Source organism: Plectropomus leopardus, chromosome 2 (assembly GCF_026936395.1).
Source record: "Plectropomus leopardus strain MGB_pleo_1.0 chromosome 2, ASM2693639v1, whole genome shotgun sequence".
Lineage (NCBI taxonomy): Eukaryota > Metazoa > Chordata > Actinopteri > Perciformes > Serranidae > Plectropomus > Plectropomus leopardus.
In genome coordinates, this window is record NC_142177.1 from 4,357,621 (window position 1) to 4,383,086 (window position 25,466).

Consider the following 25,466-nt stretch of genomic DNA (forward strand, 5'->3'; position numbering starts at 1 on the left):
ACATGCTCCATGGTCCCCGCACAGGGGTTTTAAGTCAAATAGCATAAATTGGTAAAAGAAAAGCAGGAAAAACAAAAGATGAAGAAGTGAAGAAAACAAAACAAGTTGAAGGTATCAACATGGGAAGCTGCTAGAGCACAAACCGCACATGACGAAATGGAAACCTCCAAAAAGTTATCTATGTTCTTACCATTCGACATGCAACCTGTTTGCCGCTTGCTAACTTGTTTGTTATGTGACGTAATATAACATCCGGAAGAAGGTCTAATAGCAACTAACTGAAAGGGGGCGTATCTCCACCTACGTGGAGTGGAACATACTTCCATCCATAAATGGATCCTCCCCCAGTGATTGTATACTGGGACAAGGACGATAGTCCAATAAAAGGGCCTAATTGAACTATAACAGTTGCTTGACTGAACTATGCATGTTAACGTTCTGATTGCATTGTCCCGGAAAAGGGGCTAAAATGAGCTTAACCACCTGAGTGACATATTTCTATCACTGCTGACCTGAGGCGATTGGACCCTGAGCCGATAAATACCCATGACCACTGCAGAGTCATCTGACCCAGAAGTAAATGCTGATTTTACACTTTTCCACTAAAGACAAAGCCTGATGTTAGCAGGTGTTAGGGTTGTTTTTGTCCAGCAGGAAAGGGGCTGAAGCAAATAGTTAGCTGGTAATCTAACCTGCCATTGTTGTGTCCAATGACAATGTAAAACACTCATAAATGTCATCCCTCCCTTTACCTTAAACTGTTTGTCCAGATGTGTTCGGCTGCCGTGCCCTGGTGTCATGATGCTGTTGAAGTAGCTGTGAAGTTGGCCGGCTGCCACTTCCGTCTCTTTCCCCAAAATGGCTTCCATCAAGGCATCGTGGATGAAGATGTACTGCTCCTGGAGCAACCAGCCAAATGAAGACAAAAGACGGAAAAAGACGCTCAGCAGCTGCTATGGCAGATGGTGTTAAGTATGCCCAAACTGTAGATTTGTAAATATAATTTTGTTATTGAATAAAGATTGGTTGTAGCCACATTTTGGGCTTTTCTTAAGACTTGAAACATGGTGGGCAGTGTAGGAGAAATTGACTATGCCCCCTGTACAAAGGGTTTAAAAAGTAAAATGATCCATCAGTCTGACACACACACACAAACACATATATATTCCAGACACACACCCTCCTAGAAGGATGCGATATGCAGTTTGAATGCAGTGGAAGCAAAGAGTTATTTCCACAGATAAAAAGACTGTACAGAATTCAGGACACATGTTGACCAGCTTAATAGAAGCTGCCGCCAGACGAGACGCAGACTTGAGAGTTAACAAAGGATATTATTAAAGTTATTTCAATGCTTTGGTCAAATGCTGTGGAGATGAAACTGTTGTGGCATCATACAGAGAAATACAGCCTTCACCTTTGAGTGACCTTTTATTCTAGCATACAGCCATAGTGTTCTTTTTAACTGAGTGTGCAAGGCTGTCTTGAAGCATATCAGCAAGGACGGGACTGCAGATTGTCTGTTCATATTTGACGAGTTACAGTCACTCAAGTTACGGTGGCCGCACCACAGGATGTTTAACCCTCTGAAAACTGTGCAAATTGGTTTGATTTCTTTCTTTCTTTCTTTCAGATACATAGGGAGGAGGCCAGGAGCAACTTAACAAGACTTGGCCCAAAAATGAGCACTAAAGTTGTAAAAAAGTTACAAGAAAATTCCCTGAAAAAGTGCTAAAAAATCTTCATTTTATATATTTTGTTATATTGGTTCTGTAACATGACATACTGATAATGATAAAATACAATGATAGTAGCTGACATTTTCCCCTATTTTTTGTCTAATTTTCTAATGATCCTCTTTTTTGAAACATTATTCAGGTTATTTTCTTGTCACATTTTACTAATTTCCTGGAATCTGTGGGACATTCAACCTTTGGACAAAACTTCCAAATATAATCTTCTACTCTTCTGTCTTAACACTTTTAGTCTTCCCAGACAACTTTTTCCATTGTGGTCTTTGCTTGATGTTTCTTCTAGTGCCTCAGTCCAAATGAATGACTATGATACCTTTGAGTGGTGATGAATTTGCTTGTATCTTCTTGGTAACCACATAATGAATTCTAATCATGATCTCTTGGCATTTCTTCAGTACACCAAAACTTCCTCTTCAGCACATGATATAACATTATGTAATGACATTCATAAAAAAGTGATATTGTTGGCGTTGCATGGTGTTTACTGACCTGTTTACTTGCAGGTTCTTTTACCCTTGTCGTTAATTGTCTCAATGGTTTATCAGGTAGCAGAAAAAAATGTTTGTGTCAAACCCACCAGAGCAAAAAAATAGCTGGGTTTCCATTACAGATTTGTGCAAAAATTAAGTGATATTTTTGAAATTTTGGTAAAACACAATGGCGAGATGACTGTGTGTCCATGAGTGACTTTATGTGACTTTTTTCACAATGTTACGCAACTTTCCTCTCGCGATAACATTCCAGTAACCATGGTGATGGATGTCCAAAACACTTGCAGGTTTATTTCTATTGCAGCCACTGAATAAAGCCAATCTAATATTGCCATAATTTCTTTGTCTCGTATCAGAGTGAAGAAGATCTTGGTCTCTTCCTCTGTCCACACATACCAAGTCATGTTTTGGAGAAAGTCATGTGATTTTGTTGTACTTCTTTGGGTTTAACGGCGGTTGGCATCCATGAAGTCGCATTACCGCCATTCCGTGTTACAAATCATATGAGCTCTAAAAGCAAAAAAAGTGTTTCCATTGCAGTTTTGCAAAATATGCCTTTTTTGAATTGTCTTAAATTCCACCTCATGCTAGCGTAAAAACGTTTTTACAATAAATGGGAGTTTTTACGAAACTGCGATTTTCTAATTGCAATTTTAATATGCGCAATTTGAGGGTTAATGGAAACCTGTCTAGTGAGGTATATAAATGTGCTTTCTGTCCATGTTTCACAACAATAGAGCTACCTTTCCCACCAAGAGTCTCACAAACATTGGCTTGACTCACTGACACAGGTATACTAACCTCAGTCTGGACTAGGTAGTTGCGCTGGGTGCGTATGTGTTTGAGGAAGCCGAGTACATTGACTGTGCTCTTGTCTTTGATCTGCTGCAGCATGCTGTCTACCACGATGTACGTCCCCGTCCGGCCCACTCCGGCACTGAAACACAAGTCACAGAGATGGAAGATGAGAGAAATGGTTTATATATGGGAAATCAGCATTTAATGGGTGGGAAATTACATTTAAATGCCTTCATTACATCGGTGGCAGCTGTCAAGGAATGAGGGATTCAGATGTCAGCAAGGGATAGTGAAACTACATGGTCATCACTTCAGATGTGTTTCTTCATGACATGCATTTAATGCACTGCCACCCCTGCAGTAGCAGTTTTCTGCCCTGGGTGGTTAAAATCCCTTATATTTGCATAAGTTGTTTACTTTGGGTGGGGACATCCAATACCTGATGACACAACATTTGGAGTCTATGTATCAGTTTATCAGTTTATTAGGATCCCCATTATTAATGTTGTAACATTAGCTAGTCTCCCTGGGGTCCAACACAGAAATAACACAATACATTAACAAAAACAATTATTAGTATTATATACATTTTGAATCCACTTTGTCTTTCAAAGCTGCATCCTCAAAAAAAAAAAAAAAAAACAGCATTAATTTAACAACACAACAGTGACAATAACAATGAAACAATAAAACAAAAATAAAGCGTCAGTGAGCAGGATGATTCATCTACCGTTTTATCCTACCGTTAATTATATTAACATTACTCTGACTGCATTTCAAAGTGTTGTCATTTGTCCAAAGACACAACTGTGGATTAACCCTTTGAAACCTGAGCAAACTGTTTAGATTTATTTTAAAAACATGGGAAGAAGGCAATGAGCAACAGTTGTAGAAATGACTTAAAAAATTAGCATGAAATAAGTAAAAAGTTATCTGTTACATTTTTTTTTTCAAAAAAAGGAAATGACCTTGGAAAAGGTGCCTACTTACAACAATTCTGTAACATAATTTTAAATATGTAATTAGTATTTCCCTTTTTTCTCTCTTCTACCAAGAAATGTCCCCAAACTTTTAAAACTTGTTTCTAAATCCACTAATTTCTTGCAATTTTATGGAACATTTCTTACCAAGCTGCTCATTGCCTTTCCCATGTTATGAAAAATATTGCACCACTGCTCAGGATTCAAAGGTTTAATTATTTGTTGACGGTGTATGAAAGCAGCAAAAGAACAGTGATGTTGTTCCAGGTTTCAAAGGGTTAAATTTGACCATGAATAAAGTTTAGGAAAAAAAAAGAAGAAGACAGATCCTTTCCAGGCAGTAGCCACTTGCACGTGTACTCTCACACTGAACAGGAATTGTATTTTGCATTTGAAAGATTTCCCTTCCGGTGATGAAATGTTTGAAAAATTTTGTCTTTTTTTCACTGATCAAAACTGAGCAGTTAAACAAGGAAAAGGGGAGCGTGTAATTAACAGAGCAGCAGAGAAGCGTCGTTCAACACTTTCTACATTTTGAAAGCATGACCACATATACAATTAACGCCTACACTGTACCAACAGGAATCAGGACTTTAAGTGTCCTGTTGCTTTTCAGCAGCAGGGCAGCAGGGTGAATGTGAGTGTGTCTCTGTTTCGTGCGTAAATGAGTGGGAGGCTGTCTGGGTGTGTTGCTACAAAATGGTAGTAATGAGCCGGTGTGTGTGCAGCGGCGGTGGCGAGGTAGTGTGACAAGTTATTATCGACGATCACAGTGCAGATGATAGCAGAGAGCTTCATACTCATTCCCCCTGGGGCCACAGTCAGCGGACAATTACCAGGCATTTCCCCGCCCGCCTTACTGTAAAATGCCCTTAAATACAAGCTGGCAACTGTGACTGCAGGTTCACTGATGCTGCTCAGATATGCAGCTGTGGTAAAAGCAGCTGTGACTGCAGAGAAAGGGGGAGGTGTTAAGTTGATCTGTAACATGCCTAAAATGGATTTGAATAAGATTGTAGCTTTAGTGGGTCAGTGTAAAAAGTGTTTTTCTTTACAAATATATAAAGGATGATACTGATGAATTAGTTTTACACTAACCCAAAAAAGACCCTTCAAATCAACTAAGTGTACAAACATGAAGAAAATCAAAAAGACACAGAATGACCATACTTATGAGACGACGACTGTAACGTACAAAGAAACAGCAACATTTCTCCACATTTAGCTCTAAAACATAATTAAAAAGACGTATGAATTTTTCAGTCACTTTTTAATCACATTTCGAGCATTATTTGCAAACTTCAGATTATTCTTTTGTGAAAAAATATGTTTGAGATAATGTCACTGTTTAAAATTAAATCTAAATGTTATATGTTACATCTAAATGTTGAATATTAAATCTTAATTTGACTATAATATCCATCTACGCTGCTATAGTGGTAAGAGCAACACCTAAATAAATAAATCAAGGCGTCACAATAGCGGCATTTATTATCATTATTTATTATTTAAGAGGAGGAGGAGAAGAATGTGGACGTGGTCGTGGCGGGGGAAAAGATGCCAACTTGGCACGCCAGTTTTGCAACGAGAGCTCAGAGTATTAGCATCTGCTGGCATTTAGCATTCACTAGCATAGTTGTGCTGATCAGTGCAGCATGAGGCCCACTGTGTTCAATGAAAACACAGTAATGCAGGGGAAAGATGGATGGGGAACAGAGTCATGAGGGATGTTATAGTAAGGTGAGAGCTGTGCAGAGACATCACCTGCAGTGGACAACCATGGGACCCATGTCAGGCATCTGGGCGGCGGAGGACCTGCGGACAAAGGTGAGGACGGGCATAGTGTACTCGGGGACACCCATGTCTGGCCACTGAGTGTAATGATACTGGAGCACCGTCCGTTCACTCTGAGCCCGCGCCTTAGGGTTCCCCTTCCCCCCCTGGAGGGAAGAGAAGAAAAAAAGAGGAGGAGGACGAGATGTTAGGAAGACAAGCTGGTTTTGAAAGTGAGAGGGACAAAGACAGCAAAATTCACATGAACTTACTAACCTCGAAAATGTGATTAGATTCTTGCATATACCCACAAACCTTTGAATACAAATCTATGGAACTTAATAAAGTCAAGTAATATCTCATGACTGAAGAGTTATTATCATCCAGTCAGTGTAATAGTAGCACAAACAGAAACAGCCGCAGTGAGCTGCACAGAGATGCATGTGACAAGCTGCACTGTGATTTGTTACACATCATTGCTGAAAAGAGCTCTAGCTCGCTGTGCCACTTCTTCCCTCTCATTCATACCTTTTTGGCCTTGGTGTTGCGCAATGTGAAGCGGCGAACAGTGTAGCAGGCGTGAACTTTAGTGCTCTTCAGTGTGACTACGATGTTGCCGTACTCTTCACTGTTCTCTGTCGGCCAGTACTGGTCACATTTTCTCTGTAGAACAAATACACACAGGAATCAGATGAAATTTCTATCAGCACTGTGCATGGTGGTAGATGTGTGTCCATTTCATGAGTATGTGTAGAACCTGGAAACGTATGTGCATTACTTCTCCGATGAAACAAATCAAAAACATGTAGCATTTTTACTGTGAGGTGTTTCCTTAAGGACTAAAGACATCCAGAAGGGTACCAAAGTGAGATTAAGTAGCTTAAATCATTTTAGTGAGCTGATGTATAAACCCCTGACTTTTCAGAAAAAGAAGGCTTGCACTTTGCAATTGAGTTATACAAAAGCATGTAAGAGCAACTGTTTTTCTTTAGAGAACCGGTTCAACAGTTTTAGATTATTGCGGAAAATAACAAAAAAACCTTTGTGATACTTACACATTTTGTTCAGCAAGAGGATTTCCGCAAATGAACACCACTCTTGTGATTTTTGAGGTGTAAATGCAAATGCCAGAAGTAAAAGCTAACAGTGGGATATAAATTAACTACAACACAGTCACATGAATTTGATATCAGCACCTCAACAAGACTGTAAAGCAGTATTTGACATTGAGCCAATTGCTAGCAAGAAAAGCTATTCAGTTCATGAATGGGGTATTTACTGATGTTTTTTGTGTCTTTGAACAAACCTTGGAAGTCTCTTCAGTCTGTGTTAACCACAGACCTTATTCAGGTTTCTAACCAAAAACCCACTGACTTTGAGATGAGATAACTGGACATTCAAACATGCACACTCATTTGCATGTTTTAGGACTCACTCATACACCATTTTACAAAGATTCTTACTACCAAACTGCTCACCAACATATATACCACCAGGGAAATGAGTACTTTAACATTCAGCTCTAGCACCAGGACACTGAAGGGTCCATAGACCTTTATTTTTCAGCAAATGCTTTCTCTTGCCATAGCAGGAAAAGCACAGCATGTAACTAATTACATTATTGTTAGCTTTTTGAGACAGAATACCAGGGCTGACCCACGTAAATTGAATTTATTATTCAATTTTGTTAAACTGGGTTTGACAAGACAAAATGTCTGCTGGGAGAAATTGGTATAAATGAGTCCCTGCCACAACATATTATTAAATTTTGATTTTAGAGTTGAAGTTGTCGATCCTGGACAAAGACTGGTTATATTTTAACTTGAGACCCAAACTAACGTATCCTCATACGAGGGTTTATGTGATATCCTATGAATTTGCCAGCCCATTCTTATTCAGAAGTTGTTAAATTTGCAGCTTTGTTGGTTATTTCAGTGTAAGATACCGATGGAGAAAGCACCTTTTTTGTGGCAGTATGATACGCTGCCAGCTGGCTGCATGGCATATGGCACAGTGGTATGATACATGGATAGGCGGCGGCATTTGATAACGCGACCAGACAGAACCTTTTGAGGCTGTGTAATACAATGTTTGGTGGTGTCATTTTGAGCCGCTGCCGGTAATGAGATACATAAGGAGCTGGAACTTATCTATAGGGCAGGCAGGAGAGGTAGTGGATGGGTCCAACTAACCCAGGACTTTCAAATGGGAGCCTGGTGTTTGCTTCTCGTATGGATGTAGAGCCAAACCATGATGTCTTTTTCTAAACTTAACTACTTGCGCCTTTCTTGCCAAAGCCTAACCAGGTGCTTTTGATGACATCCAGGCATTAGTTGTGGCATCCAAGAACGTCAACAGCAGACTCAGGAGGACACCTAAAGCCTAATATATAGACACAAAAATCCACTGACAAAATGGTGGTATATAATGACTTGGGATGAGAACGTGTTGGAATCTGCACCCCTTAATGCGTGGCAAATTTCACATGAAGGTTAGGTGTCAGCAAATGATGTTACTGCAGCTAGCTTAGGTGTCTGAACAATGGATTTTTTTTCACGCAGTGCAGACAGCTAGCAAACAGTGAGCAGATATTTGCAAAACTGGACAAGAAGTATACTGGATCAGAATCGCAGACTGCACCTTCAACAATCCAAAATTCTACAGTGAGTTTGTATGAGTGTCAGAACATACCCGGCCTTTCTCCACTAGGTTGGTGATCATGACGATGATACAGGTATTTTGCTCCCACACCATTCGCCAAAAGTCTTCGAAGGTGGACTTGAGAGGTCCCTGGGCTGCGATGTAAGCTTTAGGCTTATTATAACCCTAATGGATGAAAGATGAAGAGACGGATTATCAGTTTGGCAACATGTGGCATAAAATGATGTCATTCAACAATCACAATCAAAATTCTTCCAAAACTTGAGATCAGGGGCAGTTATTGTATTCAAGGACATTGGGGGACTTAGCTCAGACCTCTGTAAAGGGGTCTGGGGGGGATCTTCCTTTTTGATGAACAAGCTTTATTTTGATATCTTCTTATGCACTCAAGCACCTTGTTTCTGAAAAATGTATTTCTATTTTTTACTTAAATTCGACTAGTGTATGAAAAATATTATGTATTTTTTGTTAAATGCGATACAGTCTAAGGATAATTATGTACAAAATAACAGATTATTACATCCAGAAATGTTCATCTTTATTAGGGACTGTTTGTTATTTATCAGAGGGGAGGTCCCCCTAAATTTTTGGCTGTTTTTCCTTTAAAACTTTTTCTGTGATTTTTTTGTCCTTTAAAATACTTGATGATTGTTTTTCTTTAAAACTTTTTCGCAATGTTTTTGTTGTTTTATTTTGTATAATTCTTAATTATTTTTATTTAAATTTTTTCTTTGTTTTTTCTTTTACATGTTTTGCTGGTTTTTAAAGAAAACATACTCTCCAAACCCACAGGCCTGCCAGAACAAAAACCACCAATACTGCACAATTTCTTATAGCCAGAAACTGTAAAAAAAAAAAAAAAAAGATCTTTGGATTTTCAAATATCTGACAGTCTTTAAACATATTACATGGACCAAACATTTCATGTATTTTCTCTAAGTCTATCTAATATATATCTCTGGAATCTTGATAGTTTTGTATTTGCAGTCATCATCTCCAAAATTATTATTCTTATCACACAAACACACAGACACAAATCAGTATTTGGGAGAGCCCAGTGGAAGCACTCACATCCACATAGTTGGCATTGATGTAGTCTGTGTGTTTGGAGTCTTTCCCAGCCAGCGGCCTCAGCTTCACCCTGCTGTGGTCATCTGAGGAGGAAACACAGCGCAGCAAAACAGTGAATGTGTTTGAGTGACTGAAACCACGGCAAGTGCTAACCTTAACTCTAACCCTAACACAGCGCTGTCCGTGTACTGTTGTTATCTTGGTGCCCTGCCAAAGCACCTGCTCCCAACCAGGAAGCACATTAACCTTTGTGGTTGAAACGGTGGTCAAACTGGGTTGTGTAGCTTTTAACAGACAGCGAATCAGCAGGACACTTGCCCTTTGCCTTCAGCCTGCACTCTAATAAACACAAGACGTGAAATATTTATTACAGATTGAGGTAGTCAAGCACCAAGCCTGTGTATGTACTGCTCAAGAACTATAAGATTTGTGGTAAGTTTTTGCTCTGCTAGTGGTGGAGCCCTGGGATGGTGGTTTTAACTATTAACATGAACACTTTGGTTCAGAGAAAGACTTGTGATTTGTGCTTAATTTCATTTATGAAAAACTGCAACCCTTTTGAACACAAATTCAGCCAATTTGGGCTCTAAACATAACAGAAACTACCATACATTACCAGACATATTTTTGGACTTAGCACCTGGACAAAAAAAGACATGCATGTGTTTTTGCAATGAAATTGTTTTTTGAGGTATACATATGAATTTAAAGACAGCATGACCTTTATTCTAGTGACAAAATCTGGATCAAGCATCCATTACCTTAAAATGTAAGGGAAACAGACATAACAGAGCTATGTATTTTAGATTCCCTTCAGTTCCTAGGACTAAGATGATGGTGTATAGAAACTGGCTGCAAAGATAGATTTTTACAAAGTGAACTAAATTCACTGAACAACATGAGATAAAAGGTATTGACACATAATATACAGTGTGAAATGAGCATTTGTTGCAAAGCGTGTATGACATTTCTGTGATTTCAGTGCTGATTACAGTAATGTTGATTTCTGAGGGTGAGGTAAGACGGGCTGACAGTTCAGAGAGAACAACAAGAGAAGAGTCCCTGTTAGAACTGTGACATGTTTGGAATGAAGAGATTTGTGGACTGGCTGTAATTATGGAGAAATTTGTCACATGAGTATTGAGTCTATTAAAGAACACTATCATCCTGAAAATAACTTACTACAATGTCACTAACAATGTGTTTGACGGTAACAACACAATCATTATGTTCAATTTGATTAAAAAAAAAAAAGTTGCCAACCAACCAGAAAATCCACTCGGATCATCTGGAGTTTTATCATCTCAAATTCTGTATTGTCTATTTACACATAAGATAACCTGGCCCCGCAATCCCTGGAGCAGTCTGAATTACGAAGGGACAGATGTCTACATCAGAGAGTGTACCATACAGAGGACAGAGGACAGAGTATGCATTATGGTGTGCTCTGAAGTGCATACTCACAGGCCACTATGTTGATGTATCTGTTCTTGTGCTTGTTGTCAGGGTGGTTGGAGTGCTCTGACGTGATCTTCATATCTGCAGTGCACCGCTGAACCTCCTGGGGAAGGACACACACACAAACACACAAACACACACACACACACACACACACACACACACACACGCCACTTTGACATTCTGATAAAGCTATAAAATATAAAATATATCTTAATCTACTGGTCGTATTTCCAGAAAATGTACTGTGGATGTGCCAGAAGATGAACCCTTATGTTTTGTGGCAACATGTCCTCCTGTCCAACATGTGCTCTGGTTTGTATGAGTATCTAACAAATTGCACTCAATGTACCATTTGGGGCAGGTTTAGAAATTATAGTTCGGTTGTCACATTACATACTTAACATGAAGTTCCATACTTGACTTTTTTTGGCTTTTTTTGGCTGGAATCGAACCTGCGGCGGCGAGGACACAACCTCTGTACATGGGGCAACGCTCTATCCACTGAGCCTCCAGGCACCCCCATACTTTACATTAAGTTGTGTTCTTAACATATGTATTTAATATTAAATTATGTATATTAGGTTCAGAAAAGAATAGTTTACGTATATGTTAGGTTTCGGAAAAGAGTCATGATGGGTGTCAAATTATGTACACATTCTACATCACGGACAAGCCAACTGGTAAACAGTAGAAAGCAGCATAACTAGAGGTCTGTGAAAACTTTCCAGTCCTTACTTCTCTTTATAGATTGATTACTTATTCCGTCTCTCCTTCCAGCCTGTTCTCACTCCGAACTCGTCACACGGCGCCGCTCTGTCAGCGCTTTCAGCGTACAAGTGTGACACAACCGATGGGGTGGTTATTATACGGTGACGGATGAACATTGGGCATTGGGTGCGATGACATGCAATGCACATTGGAGGCGTCATGTGAGAACGTGGCCGGAGGGAACCAGTGGCATACACATGAAACGCTGAAGGACAGCTTTAGGTAATAACGCTGCCAGTAACCACATAATATGAGGAGCACGAGTGCGTTTGAGAAGGAGTTACTCTGTCAAACTCGGTGCAGACTAGTTTGGATCGATGTTTGCGGTGCTTGGGTTGACACGGACTGTAATTAGTGTAATTAGTGGTGTAACATCATTGCATATACCCAGTTAAGGAGCTGAAATCAGTGCGTTCATCCGGGGGTTGTGTTTCCATTAATGCCGATCAGAGCTGGGAGCAACAACTACCCATGACAACTACAGAGCCAATGGAACAGTGTGAATGCCAATTTTATGCTTTCCCATTGCTTTAAAAAGCCAGATGTTAGAGGGTGTTTTTTAAAGTGGTAGAAAGAGGCTTTAGAAAAGTAAAGATACCTACGTAACGAATTTAGTTTGTTTTACACGCAACGCAAACAGTGGTCTCCTTAAGGAAAGTCCTGTGTCAGTCTGACCCATAAACCATCCCACCCCTGCTCCCTACGTGGACATTTGCTCTTTATTCTACTCTCTTCTTTAATCCCATCAACATATTAATCAACAATTATGTAATTGTAATGTATACAAATTGTGGTTCAATACTTTCTGAGGGTATACATACAAACAGTGCATGAGGCCAGCCTGCTCTTGGTGACCCCTGACCTTTCATCCAGTAACCATCACATGTAAGGCTGAACTTGTATTTAAGAAATAGCTAAATCTTTTGGACTAAGTCCACATGATATCTTAATCCAAAGCCATGAAATTAACTGGACATGTTCATGCAGAGGATTAAGCTCCTTTTTTTGACCCCATGACCTTTCTTCTGGTGACTTATTTGTACTGTGTGGTGTAGTGGACAATGGGGCCAGTATGGGCAGCTACCTTTGCTTTAGACTTAAAGCCTTGTCCCCAAGTCAGTCTCCTGTAATTGTTTTGACAAGGTATGAATGCAGCTTTTGACGAATCACAGAGATGGAAAAGACAGATAACAAGTGTACTGTATAGTAGGTCATGTGAAGAAAAGAAGGGTGCATTTGCAAAAAGAGATATCTCTGTTTTTATTTGGTAATTTATTTGTTCATTTCTTATTTTTAGGCGCTCCATGGTTAGGGTTAGGATTAAATTGTTTTGGTTTATTTTTCTAAGAATTTAATTACTTCTCAATATATACCACACAGTGCTTTTTCTTGATGTATACTGGACCTTCTGAGTGTCTCACATCCACCACATGCTGTCTGCATAACTGTCTACATCTCTTGCGCAAAAGCTGCTCTACTAGTTCTACCTGTCTGGGCTGATTTGAACTCCTTCAACCCCTCATTTTTTTCTCTTTCCCTCCCTTACTCTTCCTTTTTGGCTGTAGCAAACATCCTTTCTTCATAGCTTGGGCTTAAATAAGCTACATCCCTTGCTTGGCGTAATCATTTATTTTCTTGACCTAAGGGCATGGTACAACATGCTGGAAAGTAACAGCAACAGCAAAATGACTAGTGCTTGAGTTATGGGTAAATTTAGACTGGAAATCAATTACAGGATTCACCCTGAAGATCTTTCCTTGTTTACTTCATATATTTTTTCTCTAATTATTCTCCTATGTGGATACTGCCTTGTGGCTGTTGCTTACAGTCCTAAAAATGACAGAGACCAATTCCGGGCTTAGCAGCCTGTGAATACATGTCAGTGTTTAATGTTGAGCTCCTGCCAAGCAAACAGCTGTTGGCTGCTAGCTCAGCATGGCCAACAGGGAAGGCAGGCGCTAGATTTGGCTCTGACCCCTCGGCCTCATTTCCTCTGGAGCTTTACAGGCCGACTGCCTTGTTTTAGCACTATTAAACATTGATTCATCATACTAATTGGGAAGGGGATTTATTTTGGGTGTATGAGCTTCTTGGGTGAGCATGTGTGAGCAGATCAGGTTGCAGGTGTGATGGGAAGAGACAGCATCTGACTGAAGATGATGTCACAAAAAACCTGTGATGGGATCAGCAGATGGTTCATGAACTGGCACATTTGTACACATATGTGCAGACACTCGATCACATGCAACACACACTCCAAGCTATTTGCAGTACACCCACATGCATTGACACATATAAACACATTCCATTTCTATATATCTTGGAACATAAGGGATGGCCAATGCCTATCTCCTTCTGTGACAGTGAATTAATGTACGGGTAACTTAGGTTCTACCTGCTGTTCAGTGTGGTGCATATAAAGTACTGTGGTAATACTCAACTTACAGCCCGCAGGCAAAATCTGTCCCCCGACAGGGTGCTAGGTGCCCCCCCGCTACCATTTTCTAATTCACAATAAAAATGAAGTGACTCACACTGGGAATGGTTTTGTACTTTTAGTACACATAAGGTGCCAGAGTGCATAAACCAGCATCAAACAGAGCTTGTTTATCAGCAAAGGTGCCAGTGGAGGATCCCCTACACTCATTGACAAAGCTCCTAGCTAAGCCCCTAATGTCCTAAGTTCAGGGGATATGTCCTAAAATCCTAGAACAATTTTAAAAAACCTTTAAATGTTCTAAAATCTTAAAAATGTTCAAAAATGCTAGAAATATCCTAACATCCTAAAAGCATTCTAAAATCCTTCATATGTACTAAGACCTTAGAAACTTAGTAAAATCCCAGAAATGTCCTAAAACCCTAGCATCATTCAAAAATCCTAGAAATGTCAAAAAAATCCTAGGAACGTCCTATAATCCCAGAAACATTCTACAATCCCAGAAATGTTAGAACATCCTGGAAATGTCCTAGAATCTGAGAAACATTCAAAAATCCTTGAAATGTCCTAAAGTCTCAGAAATGTCCTATAATCTCAGAAACGTCCTAAAATCCTAGAAACATCCTAAAATTGTCCGACAATCCTAGAAACTTGCTTAAAATCCTAGAAATGTCATAAAACCCTAGAAACGTGCACGAGACTGCTGCAACTGGCCCCTGGTGTCCTGTGATTTTTCTTTTCATTTGTAACCCATCTTCATCTATGATAACTACAGGACGAGCACTTTTACACCAAGCAAGTTGGAAGTTTTTATTTAATTTACTGATACTTTTTTAAAATTTGGCTTGGTGACAACAATGCCATTACAATGCAGCTCAGACTACACAGTGATGATTGATGCCCTGGGCCTCCCTGACTCTCACTCTGTCAGAGGAGGAGAAAGTGGGACAGCAGGGATGGGGAGATGTTAATTTAATTTGAGAAGGGGCTCCCTTCCTCAAGCACTTTCCTATGTCCATCAAGGCTAAACCAGAAGAAAGGGGGAGGGGGCACACTGGTAGTTTGACTATTAAGTTACGCATGCAGGGGGTCCAGTCTAAACACTCCTCTCTTTCTGGGCAAAGCATGTACCAGGAATGCAGAGAGATTGGAGGAAATGCAGGAAACAATACCACAAATGAAGATGGCAAAAGAAAGAAAAGTGTGAGATATTTTCACAGACCACAACTGTAGAGGAAGCTCTGGCTGGTGTGATGAAGCATCAGAGGGTTATAACTAAACTAAGTTTCCCATTACTGAAACTTTTTTCTTGCTTTGTCTGTGAGTCATTCAGTATGCTGCCTTCTTTGTCTGCATTATCTCTCTGCTTTCAATATGTATTTGGTGTGGGAGTGTATTTAGACAGTAGAAAGTCCATATTTTATTCCCCTTCAAGATTAAATACACAGGAAACTACACTTTTGATTAATGACTTAAAAATATATTTTCGTGATCAACTACATCTGCGTTTTCTTGGTACATACTGATGTGCAGTGTATAATATGCTTGTTCGAGCTTTAAAAGTAGGACGGCAATAAGATAATGCCTACTTCTGACACAGTGTGCTGTGCCACAATCTGTGTTGCTAACCTGCTCTTGTACATTCTTTCATAAGTTTATCAGAGCCTGGCCCTCAGTATCTGATAACGCATGTGTTCATGTGCGGGTGTGTTTTCAAACTGTACGGAAGGACTGGTGTAGTTTGAAACAGGAAAGACCAGGTGATGAAGAGCTTAGGTAATACATTGATTGCAGATCTATGACTGGTAGCATGTTTGCAATATCCAGTTTGGTTTGCAATAGGGGTGGGGGAAAAATCAGTTCTGAGTTGCATTGTAATTTTCTCTGGCAAAAAATATGTCTCAATGCTGAAAAAGTCAATAATTGGAAATGTAAAGCTCAATTCCTGACAACACTTTACCACCTGTAACAGTATTGTAAGATTGGGCTGACACTCCTTATGCTTGTGATTTGACAGATCCAAGGTTCCACACCGCATTCGTGACTGTTGCTAGGTTGGACAAGCTTAATAAGAAAAGAAACATGGCGATGCTGGTTCTGTTAAGGTCTGTGCGCCAATACCTACTAGGTAATTTCTAGCTGTCATTGTTGTTTTGATGACAGACTTTGACAGCACAAGGTGGCATCCCAGTTCAGCAGTAAGTTACACATGGCTTGTTTGACACTAGTGGCTCCCTTAGTCTGTTTACAAACATAAAAGCATATTAATCACAGTGTCATATTGCCTATTACTAACACAGTTTGACTTGGATTTAGTGCTGTGATGTAGGCTTATTTTAAAATTGCAAAAATGTGTCATAATGACAAATACCGTTTTAGTCGGTTTGCATAAATCAAACCAGTTAAAGCTTGTACACCAAACCTGACCTGCAAATTCGGGAATTAGGGCTACTACAAGCCAATCTTGGATTTTTATGAAATTAAAGTGGTAAATGAATGAGAAAAACCTCACAAATGTACAGCCAGCAAGCCAAGAAAATAAAAAGGGCACACAGAGGGATCAACATGTAGTGGATGATTGGGTTAAGCTCAGGTCTTTCACACAGGAGACTGGTGTTTGTGTCCTTTGTGAGTCAGCATTGACTTTTTTTTTTGGACTTAGTTTTCCTAATATTTTCAGTTTTTAGGATCTGTATATAATGGCCGGCTGTAGCTCAGGAGGTAGAATTGATTGTCCACTAAGAGGAAGATTGGCAGTTTGGTCCCTGGCTTCTGCAGTCCGCATGTCAAAGTACCCTTTGGCAAAATACTGAACACCAAATTGCTTTCGATCGTGAAGCAGGTAGCAGCTTGCACAGTAGCCTCGGCCACTAGTGTGTGAATCTGTGTGTGAATGGGTGTATAAAAATTTGTGCTTTGAGTGTTCAGAAGACTGGAAAGGTGCTAGACAAGTGCAGGTCCATTTACTAAAAAGTTGCTGAATGCATTCTTTGTACATAAACTTCGGGATCGCTGAACTGACCCGTTTGTCTCAGATTTCAATGTTTCTAGAGGAATCCAGGAATATATACAGGTGTGAAAACAGCTATTGTCGGCTACAGACACCTGGCTGCAAATAGCATCCGCCCAAAATAAATGATGCACAGAAATAGATGCATCAGTAATCATTGTATAATCAAATCATAGCCCTCTTAATCAGAATCAAATCTTAAGGTGGCTAGAGATTTTCACCCCTAGTTTGTACAAACAACACTTAAGTTCCTACCTCAAAGTCTTGAGAGAATCCATGTTGGTTATTTGAGTAGAGTTCAGAGATGTGTTTGATGAACTGCTTGACTGGAATGGCTTCCATATCATCTGCAGAGAAGAGACAAGGACAAGGTTAAACCCGCTCCGCAAGAATCAACTTCGAAATTCGACAGTGCAGTACAGAAACAGAGCAGCCTGCCTTTGACAAATAAAGGTAGAGTCCACAAGTATTATGTGACTTGTCAGTGAGGCTTTGCCAGACCATTGCCATTGTTTTGTCAAATCAATCCATCCTTTACATAATATATAGGGTTGCAGCGATACGAGAATCAGAGGTGGCCTTGGCAAGCCAGGCTACTACTACAACTCACAGGCTCAGTTTACACCACAACATTCTGGAAGCTGAGAAGTGACTCACCAGCACATTGATGGCAGAGCCATATGGGATGATATGACTCACCTCTTCAAATGCCTAAACCTTGTAAGTAAGTATTAAACCAAGTGTTACAAATATCAGCAACTACCTGGGCTTTTTCCCAGCCCAAACTGATTGAAAAACTAACTTAGGCAAAATCTTTTATTTCAAGAAAAATGGCACGTTCTTACTGATTGATCATTGAATGCAAAACCCAACGAGAGCCCAGCAAGTGCATGAGACGCAAGAAGAGTTGGGATGGTGATGTCTAATTAAAGGAGAAAATTTTCAATGATGATGTTAACAAATCATTTCATCAAATGCTATTCTAGCAGTTGTTTTAGAGATTTTGATTGTGTTGCACCATTTTTAGCGGATGGAGTTCCCCAGTTGCGATTTAAATACACTGTGGATTGCTATATTGTAGGCAACTGGACTTGCTTGTGTTTCTTGAGGAGGTTTCACCTCTCTTCCCAGCGTCCTCTTCAGTTTCAGCTTCTTCAGATGAGAGGTGAAATGTCCTAAAGAAACTCATGCAAGTCCAGTTGCCAACAATATAGCACCTTGAATTACCATGATATGAATGACTGTGAATCTTCACCAACTTACTGCCAATGTTTAAATGTCGTTTTTTCTGAGCTGAAAAAAGTCTATTCTTGACCTTTGAAATAGCGGTTCAGAAAACAATTTTAACAAGCAGTGTAATGCTGTTTATGTTTCCTGTATTTTTTGTCAACATGATTTATAAGTCTGAGAAAAGATGGAAATGTCAACATCAACAATTCCAAGCGACTGCTGTTTGTGTCCCCTGTGAGACTAAAAGTCACTGTCGACTTCTTTCTTATCCCCCTGCTACTTTCAAGCAGTTTGCCTTCGGACAAAAAAGCATAACGGGATATGCTACAGATGTTGCAGGTACGTGAATGTAAACACTTTGAGCATTATAATGTTGATGTTAATGGGGACTGCTCTGCGTGGATCTTCACAGAGACATGGTTAACCCCTAACATCCTGGATCAAGCTATTGCACTGCATGGGCAGACCTTGTTGGACCAGATGGAAACTTAATAGTAGCTGCTGATTTTAATCAACTCAAACTTCAATTCCAAAGATGTAGCAGCATCAAGGACAAATGTAATTTTGTTTTTTAAACTTTGTTTAAAATATAACTAACAAATCTACCCTCTACCTTCTACCTTCTATAATGCACAGCATGGCATCACCCCAATGTGCTGATCACAGACAGCCTTCTATGACGTAGCCTATAATGACACGACAAGACACAAAAACCTTTGGGAAATATTTTTTCTGGTTGTACACTGGTGGAAGTGGCACGATGTAGATGAATATAAAATGAAAACAGTGTAATTCAGGTGGTAACTTGTGTGACACTGTAAATGTAACAACATTACCCTAAATTCTGTGGTAATATAGTACTGTAATGCATTACTTCTGAAACAAGTTACCCCCAACACTGGAGACAAACCTAGTTATTCTGAACATTTTTTAAATTTGAAATCTAACCAGGAACTGTTTGATACCCAAACACAAGTGTGTCACCACCAAGTTGTTATTTTTTACTACTTGTGCCACTACTGCAACTTAGTGCAGCGTTCAGAGCTTGCGGCCATTTCATGTATCCCTGTGAGACCTGGTTGTGTAAACTCCATCTGCTGATGAAGATCATGTGATGTAATCGAAAGCTCCAGAACAAATATGAAGTGGATCTTTTGGTGAGATTGTTTTGTCAACTACTGTTTCAAAAGTCAAGATTTAACTTCAACTCCTCTTGTCATTAATGTATTGTACTGCAAATGATGTCTGCGACAAATGGCTACTGAGTCAAAGCATAATTAATTAAATTGTCTTCAGTGTTTTTTTATTAATTACCCTTAGTACTGTATAGAAATAGACTGACAGACCCTGATGAATGAAAATGCCGAGGTTAGGACAAATGCTAGCATATGCACTTAAATGGTGTTTTGAGTAAATCCATCCCCTACAACAATCTCTGCCAAGAAAAAATACAAGCTCAGCAAGGAGCAAGCAATTAAAAACATACAAGAAAGCTTGCATGAGTAATTTTCTGTTGTTGTGCTGTTGGGTTGCTTGTGGGAGCTTTTAGCGGGACGGCACAAGACCGATGTGCATGTTTCATCAGTTGGCAAACACTCACATACAAACGGTTGCAAAGTGGTAGTCGTTCTTCAGACACTGACAGCGTAAAAAGCTGAACTCGACCCACATGATTGGAATCCGCTCAGTGAAAAAGGATGAAAAAACATTACACAACAGCTAAAACTCTCTCACAGCGCCCCTCCGTTTAGTCCTCATCAAATATTAACAAGAGCATACACTCACTCGCTCTCACTTTGTGTCTTGCGAGACACTCATTTAAGTATGCAAATATGTCAAAGTGATTTGTGTGTCAGTAAACACAGCAGGCTGCTGAATGTTAGGGGTCTGGAAAAGCCAATTAGCTGCACGGAGCAGTGATGCAATCTCATTGTGTTGCTTTGACATATTTTACACAGCAGACTACAATCACTTACACAACAGCATGTACTGAATGTAAAATATTTGCTCTACAGCAGTAAACCACCTGCTGTAAAGGAGTAAATAACCTGGTTTCCTCAAAAACTAGAATTACCGCCTAGCAGTGTTATGCCTCCACTGAATAGTCAAGTTGCAGTCTGCATGCATGTCTGTCCAGACTCATGACAGTTGACAATGCTTCAAATGTGGATGTTTTTGTGAAGAAGCTACAAATTCAAAAAGGACGATGCTTCAAACACAATCTCCCCCACGGCAGCAGTAATCTATACAATCTGCGCAGTTTAAGGTGGACACCCATGATTAGTGTCACCAATTCGGTATCTGACCAAATGTCTCCCCTTCTGTTCTTGTTTTTATTTTTTTCAGGACACAATAATGTCATCGTAAGGCTGACCTTTTACCTTTTGGATATAAAATCTTATCATTTTATCATTTTAGATATTTATGTAAAACTATATATATAAATAAATAAAAACATATATATAAAAAATAATACATATTTTGTTAGATCACAGTGACCTTTACTTTGACCACAAAAATCTAATCAATTCATCTTTTAGTCCAAGTGGATGTTTGAGCCAAATATGAAGAAATTCCATCAAGGTGTACTTAAAATATCTGAGCAAATGTCTCCCCCTCTGTTTCTGAGTTGTGGTGTTCAATAATGGCCAGAAAACATTATGATGTCACACTGAAGCTGACCTTTGGTGTTTTGAATAGAAAATGTCATCATTTCATCCTCTTGGACATTTGTGTGAAATTTTCTTAGAATTATGAATGAATTAATTTGTATGAATTCTTGAGTTATGGCCAAACACATTCTGTGAGGCCACAGTGACCTTTTCACCATCAAATTCCATTCACCAAACCATTACTTAATCTGTCAGTCCAAAGTCATTCATGAGGAACTGAGATCACGAGAACAGGGTAAACATGAGGTCACAGTGACCTTTCACCAGCAAAGATTAATCAGCTCGTCCTTGAGTCTAGGTGGACGTTTGTGCCAAATTTGAAGAAATTCCCTTTGCCCCAAGCGTTCCTGAGATTCTGCATTACAAGAATGGGACATACATATGTACGTGTGGAAGTATGGATTGACAGATGAAGGGACAACCCCAAAACATAACAGGGTTTCCTAGAAATTCATTTTTTATGCAGGCCACTACAACTAGAACGTCTGCTGACAAAAACAGATTTTCTAACACTACTGAAATATATATAACATGGTTTATTCATTCCGCCACCCTCTTGGAGACAGAGCGCACTGTTGTCACAGATAGAGCAACAGAACGTCCAGCACAGTGAAAGTGAAACTTAACTATTCATTGTGCTAGGTCTAAAAGTTTGCAGTCACTCACTCTGCTTCTCCTCTCCCCTAATCAGCTCTGACCGAATCAAACTTTCAATTATCCATCCTGTGACTGCTGCTGAGGGAAAAACATAACTCGTGATGAGTTTCGCCTTTGCTGCATTTATGAACTCATTTTAGATATGGCATAAAATAAAAAAGGGCATACATACACAAGATAATAAACAAGAAGTTTGCTGATGCCATACTCTGGCCATAGCTATCCCCCTGGCACCAAGGCATATGAATCATCAGTTAACTTTATACGGTCACTAAAGTTCTCCACAGGACTTAAGTAAGTATTACTTTGGAAACAATACCAGCCACAATAGGGCTGCAACTTAAAATTATTTCCATTTCATTATCATATGATAGCAAAAGCATTCTTTAAAGCCCAGTTCAGACCAAAGTTTTAGAACATTGGAACATTGCAAAGAAAAATTGCAGCAATGTGAAGTGGCTCGTCTCAACTTCTCTCAGGCAGACTGATAGTGTCACCTGAAACTCGGCTGGTCCAATCCCCAGCGGCTGGCTTTAAAACAAAAAGCATGTTATCTCTTTCAACAGCCAACCGGCTTATAGTGAAGTCCGCTGACCACAAACACATTGTTTAAGACATTTTGATTATATTTTTTGCTGCTTTATCACTAAAATGCAACTGTAGCAAGTTTCTCACTATTCCTATTTATACTTTAAGAAGCTACAGATTAATCCAGTTACAAAATCAGCCTGAAAAGCTGGAAATCAGAACAGAAGTACAGAGTTGTTGCATAGAGATGATATACCATCTCATCTCATTGGTGTAAACTGACAGGTTTTTACAATGTTGTATAATGGCCCATTTTAAGTAGTTGCATGCTTTAACTATTCATGTTGTGAATCACTTTTCTGAACTGGGCTGAACTGGGCTTTTGGCTACAAACAGATTGTGTCTCCCCACTTGACAACGCAACACTAAGCACAAACAGATTTTCATGCACATTTTTCCTCAAGAGCCTCTTCATCTGAGTCCTGTTTGGTTGGTGGAATTCCCCTGACATGACTGTATCATTACACCTCAGTTATCAATAAATCTTGTGATTGCTTTTGTAACTAACAATAATAAGTTTAACAATATGATATGATATGTTATCTAGATATGAAAGACATGGTTACTAAATAAGCATTAGCAGATAAAGATTTTTGATGACTTCAATTGATATTGATCACAGACAAACATCTGTAACATTTGTTTGTCTGTGTGTGTGTGTGTGTTGACTGGTGGGTTCCGCAGTAAGTGGCTGCTGCCTGCAGGTTTTAAATCCAGCAGAAGGTCTTAAAGAGGATTATGGGATGTGCGAGGCTCGAGGTCTGAGCTTATTGTGACAATTAACACAACTAACATATGGTCACACACACCGGCCTGTCTGCTGCAGCGGACTCTGATGTCCACACAGTGTTTCTAGCCTCGGAGAGTCTGGAAAATTGCATGACACTTGCAGGGGTCATCAACAAACACAGATCAGCACCGCAGAGATGTGAAATCAGAGTGTCTGTGTTCCTGCTGCTGGGGGATGGGACAGAGGCTCAATGGTCGACCCCCTTTTTGTCTGTGCTGGACTCTGCCATGCTGGGCTCACTGGCCCCGGTGTGAAAGGAGGCCTCTGGACTCAGCCAAGGCTCATTGTAAAGAGGCCCCACAAGCTTTTAATTGATTTGACGGGTTTGGATCCAAATCCTGGACCTGAGGACTTGAGCTGGAGCAGCCAGAGAGCAGTTTTCAAGCCCTGTAGAGGTTTTAAATGTGTGTGTGTGTGTGTGTGTGTGTGTGTGTGTGTGTAATTGGTCACAGCCTCTCTCTCTCTCTCTCTCTCTCACTCACTCACTCACTCACTCACTCACTCACACACACACACACACACACACACACACACACACACACACACACACACACACACACACACACACACACTTTTCACAAACACAGCACTGGTTGTAATGTGACTGCAGATTATATTTTTGACTGAGGGCATCAATGGCTTAAAGTCTGAGCTAATCCAAAAATCTCATTTCTACCACTTAGTTCCATATATATATATATATATATATATATATATATATAGTATATATTTTAAAACATTTTTAAAATTAGTTTGACGAGTAAAATAAAACTAAAACCAAAATCAAGAAATCATTTGCTCTCTTGATGCGCTGTGTCACTGTGAAATTTTAAGATAAGTCTTTTAAACTTCATTCACACAAACCAGTCACTGATCTTGAGGAAAAGGTAGAGCGATGGTCACATGCTCAACATGGCTTTAAAAGCTAATGGTACGCTTGTTAAGGGTCATCTAATGGCGCTTTTCCACTGCATGGTGCCGGCTGTACCCTACTTTTTATTGGTTTTCCATTAGGAAAAGTACCTGGTACCACCTTTTTAGGACCTGCTCTCTTGGGGTTCCAAAAAAACTGACCGGGTACTAAAAGGTGACGTGAAACACTGCAGACCACTGATTGGTCAGAGAGAAACATCACTGAGTCATCAATGTGCGGCACGCTCAGAATACCCTGAACAGCGCAAACAGCCAAGCTATTGTAGCGGCCGCAGTTTTGTATCATTTTTTTCTTTTCCAAAATGGTAACCAGAAAGATCAGGCCGTGGTCGCTTGAGGAGGTGCAAACGTTCCTCACCTTACTGGCCGACGAGCGTATCCAGCGAGTGTGAGTCTGTGTGTATGCATAGCTGGAATTACGGGGGAGCTAAGGGGAGCTAAGGGGAGCTGAGGGGAGCTGAGGGGAGCTGAGGGGAGCTTGGCTCCCCTGAGGGGGAGTTCTAAAAAATGGTTCACTTTTGTATTAAAGAAAATATATTTTTTGCACATAAAGGTTCCTAAAATAATAAAAATATAGTAGTAATATGTCAATGTTGTGCGTTTATTCACTCATTGTTTATTCCTGCTGCGGCCATCTTTGCATGAAGCATTGCTGCGCTCAAATTCCTACATTTACGTAGTCACCTGAACTCCTCATCATCCGACAGAAGGGACAGAGAGAGAGAGGAAATGTTAACGGCGGGTATTAGTAAATTCTTTTTCGCAGTAACCCTATTATTGATCGCATGCTGTCGCACACTTTTTGAATGTTACATTTTGTAGTAGTGGTGCGCAAGGGAAAATGGGGCTCCCCTGAAGTGGGAGTGTCCCACGGCGTTGCTATGTGGACCTGCTAAACTGAGCCAGTACTATCTTCTAATGGAAAATGACCCCCAGAAAAGTACCCGATACCAAAGGCGAGTAGTGAGGGAAGAGTAGAGCTGGTACCATGTAGTAGTGGAAAGTAGTGGAAAGGCACCATATCTGTATTGAGAAGAAGCCAAAAAGACAAGTTTACTGCTGAGATGTGGTCAGCAGACAGTGTGCGCAATAATCTGTGCTTAAACAGTGTGTATCAGCATTTTAGTAGAAATCTGGGATTTATCAATATTTTCTTACCTGAACGTGCTCTGTGAACAAATTTAGAAGTGTCTCAGACTGTGTCATTGTTATGCATCAGTAGGTACGTTTGCATTCACCCTCAAATTGCACAAAATGAAATCGGGGATACAAAATACGCCTTATGGAAACTAAGCAATTCTTAAAGCAATTTCGAAAAAACATCCATTTATGGCAAAGGAAGTATTGACGCTCGCATGAGGTTGTATTTCAGGCAATTCGAAAAAAGGTATA

At 39.9% G+C, this 25,466-nt stretch overlaps 1 protein-coding gene across 3 annotated transcripts in view; it reads right to left on the bottom strand.

The window, feature by feature from the left end:
* LOC121952252 (receptor-type tyrosine-protein phosphatase gamma) overlaps positions 1 to 25,466 on the bottom strand; it is a 505,310-nt gene that overhangs the window by 15,471 nt on the left and 464,373 nt on the right. For all 3 annotated transcript variants that reach the window (XM_088083307.1, XM_088083299.1, XM_042498811.2), the window contains 8 exons: positions 17,460 to 17,551; positions 10,993 to 11,089; positions 9,529 to 9,611; positions 8,488 to 8,622; positions 6,325 to 6,459; positions 5,788 to 5,963; positions 3,047 to 3,182; positions 753 to 899 (listed from right to left, as the gene is read on the bottom strand). In XM_088083307.1, coding sequence (XP_087939433.1) covers positions 753 to 899; positions 3,047 to 3,182; positions 5,788 to 5,963; positions 6,325 to 6,459; positions 8,488 to 8,622; positions 9,529 to 9,611; positions 10,993 to 11,089; positions 17,460 to 17,551 — 1,001 coding nt within the window. The remainder of the gene's footprint in view (positions 1 to 752; positions 900 to 3,046; positions 3,183 to 5,787; positions 5,964 to 6,324; positions 6,460 to 8,487; positions 8,623 to 9,528; positions 9,612 to 10,992; positions 11,090 to 17,459; positions 17,552 to 25,466) is intronic.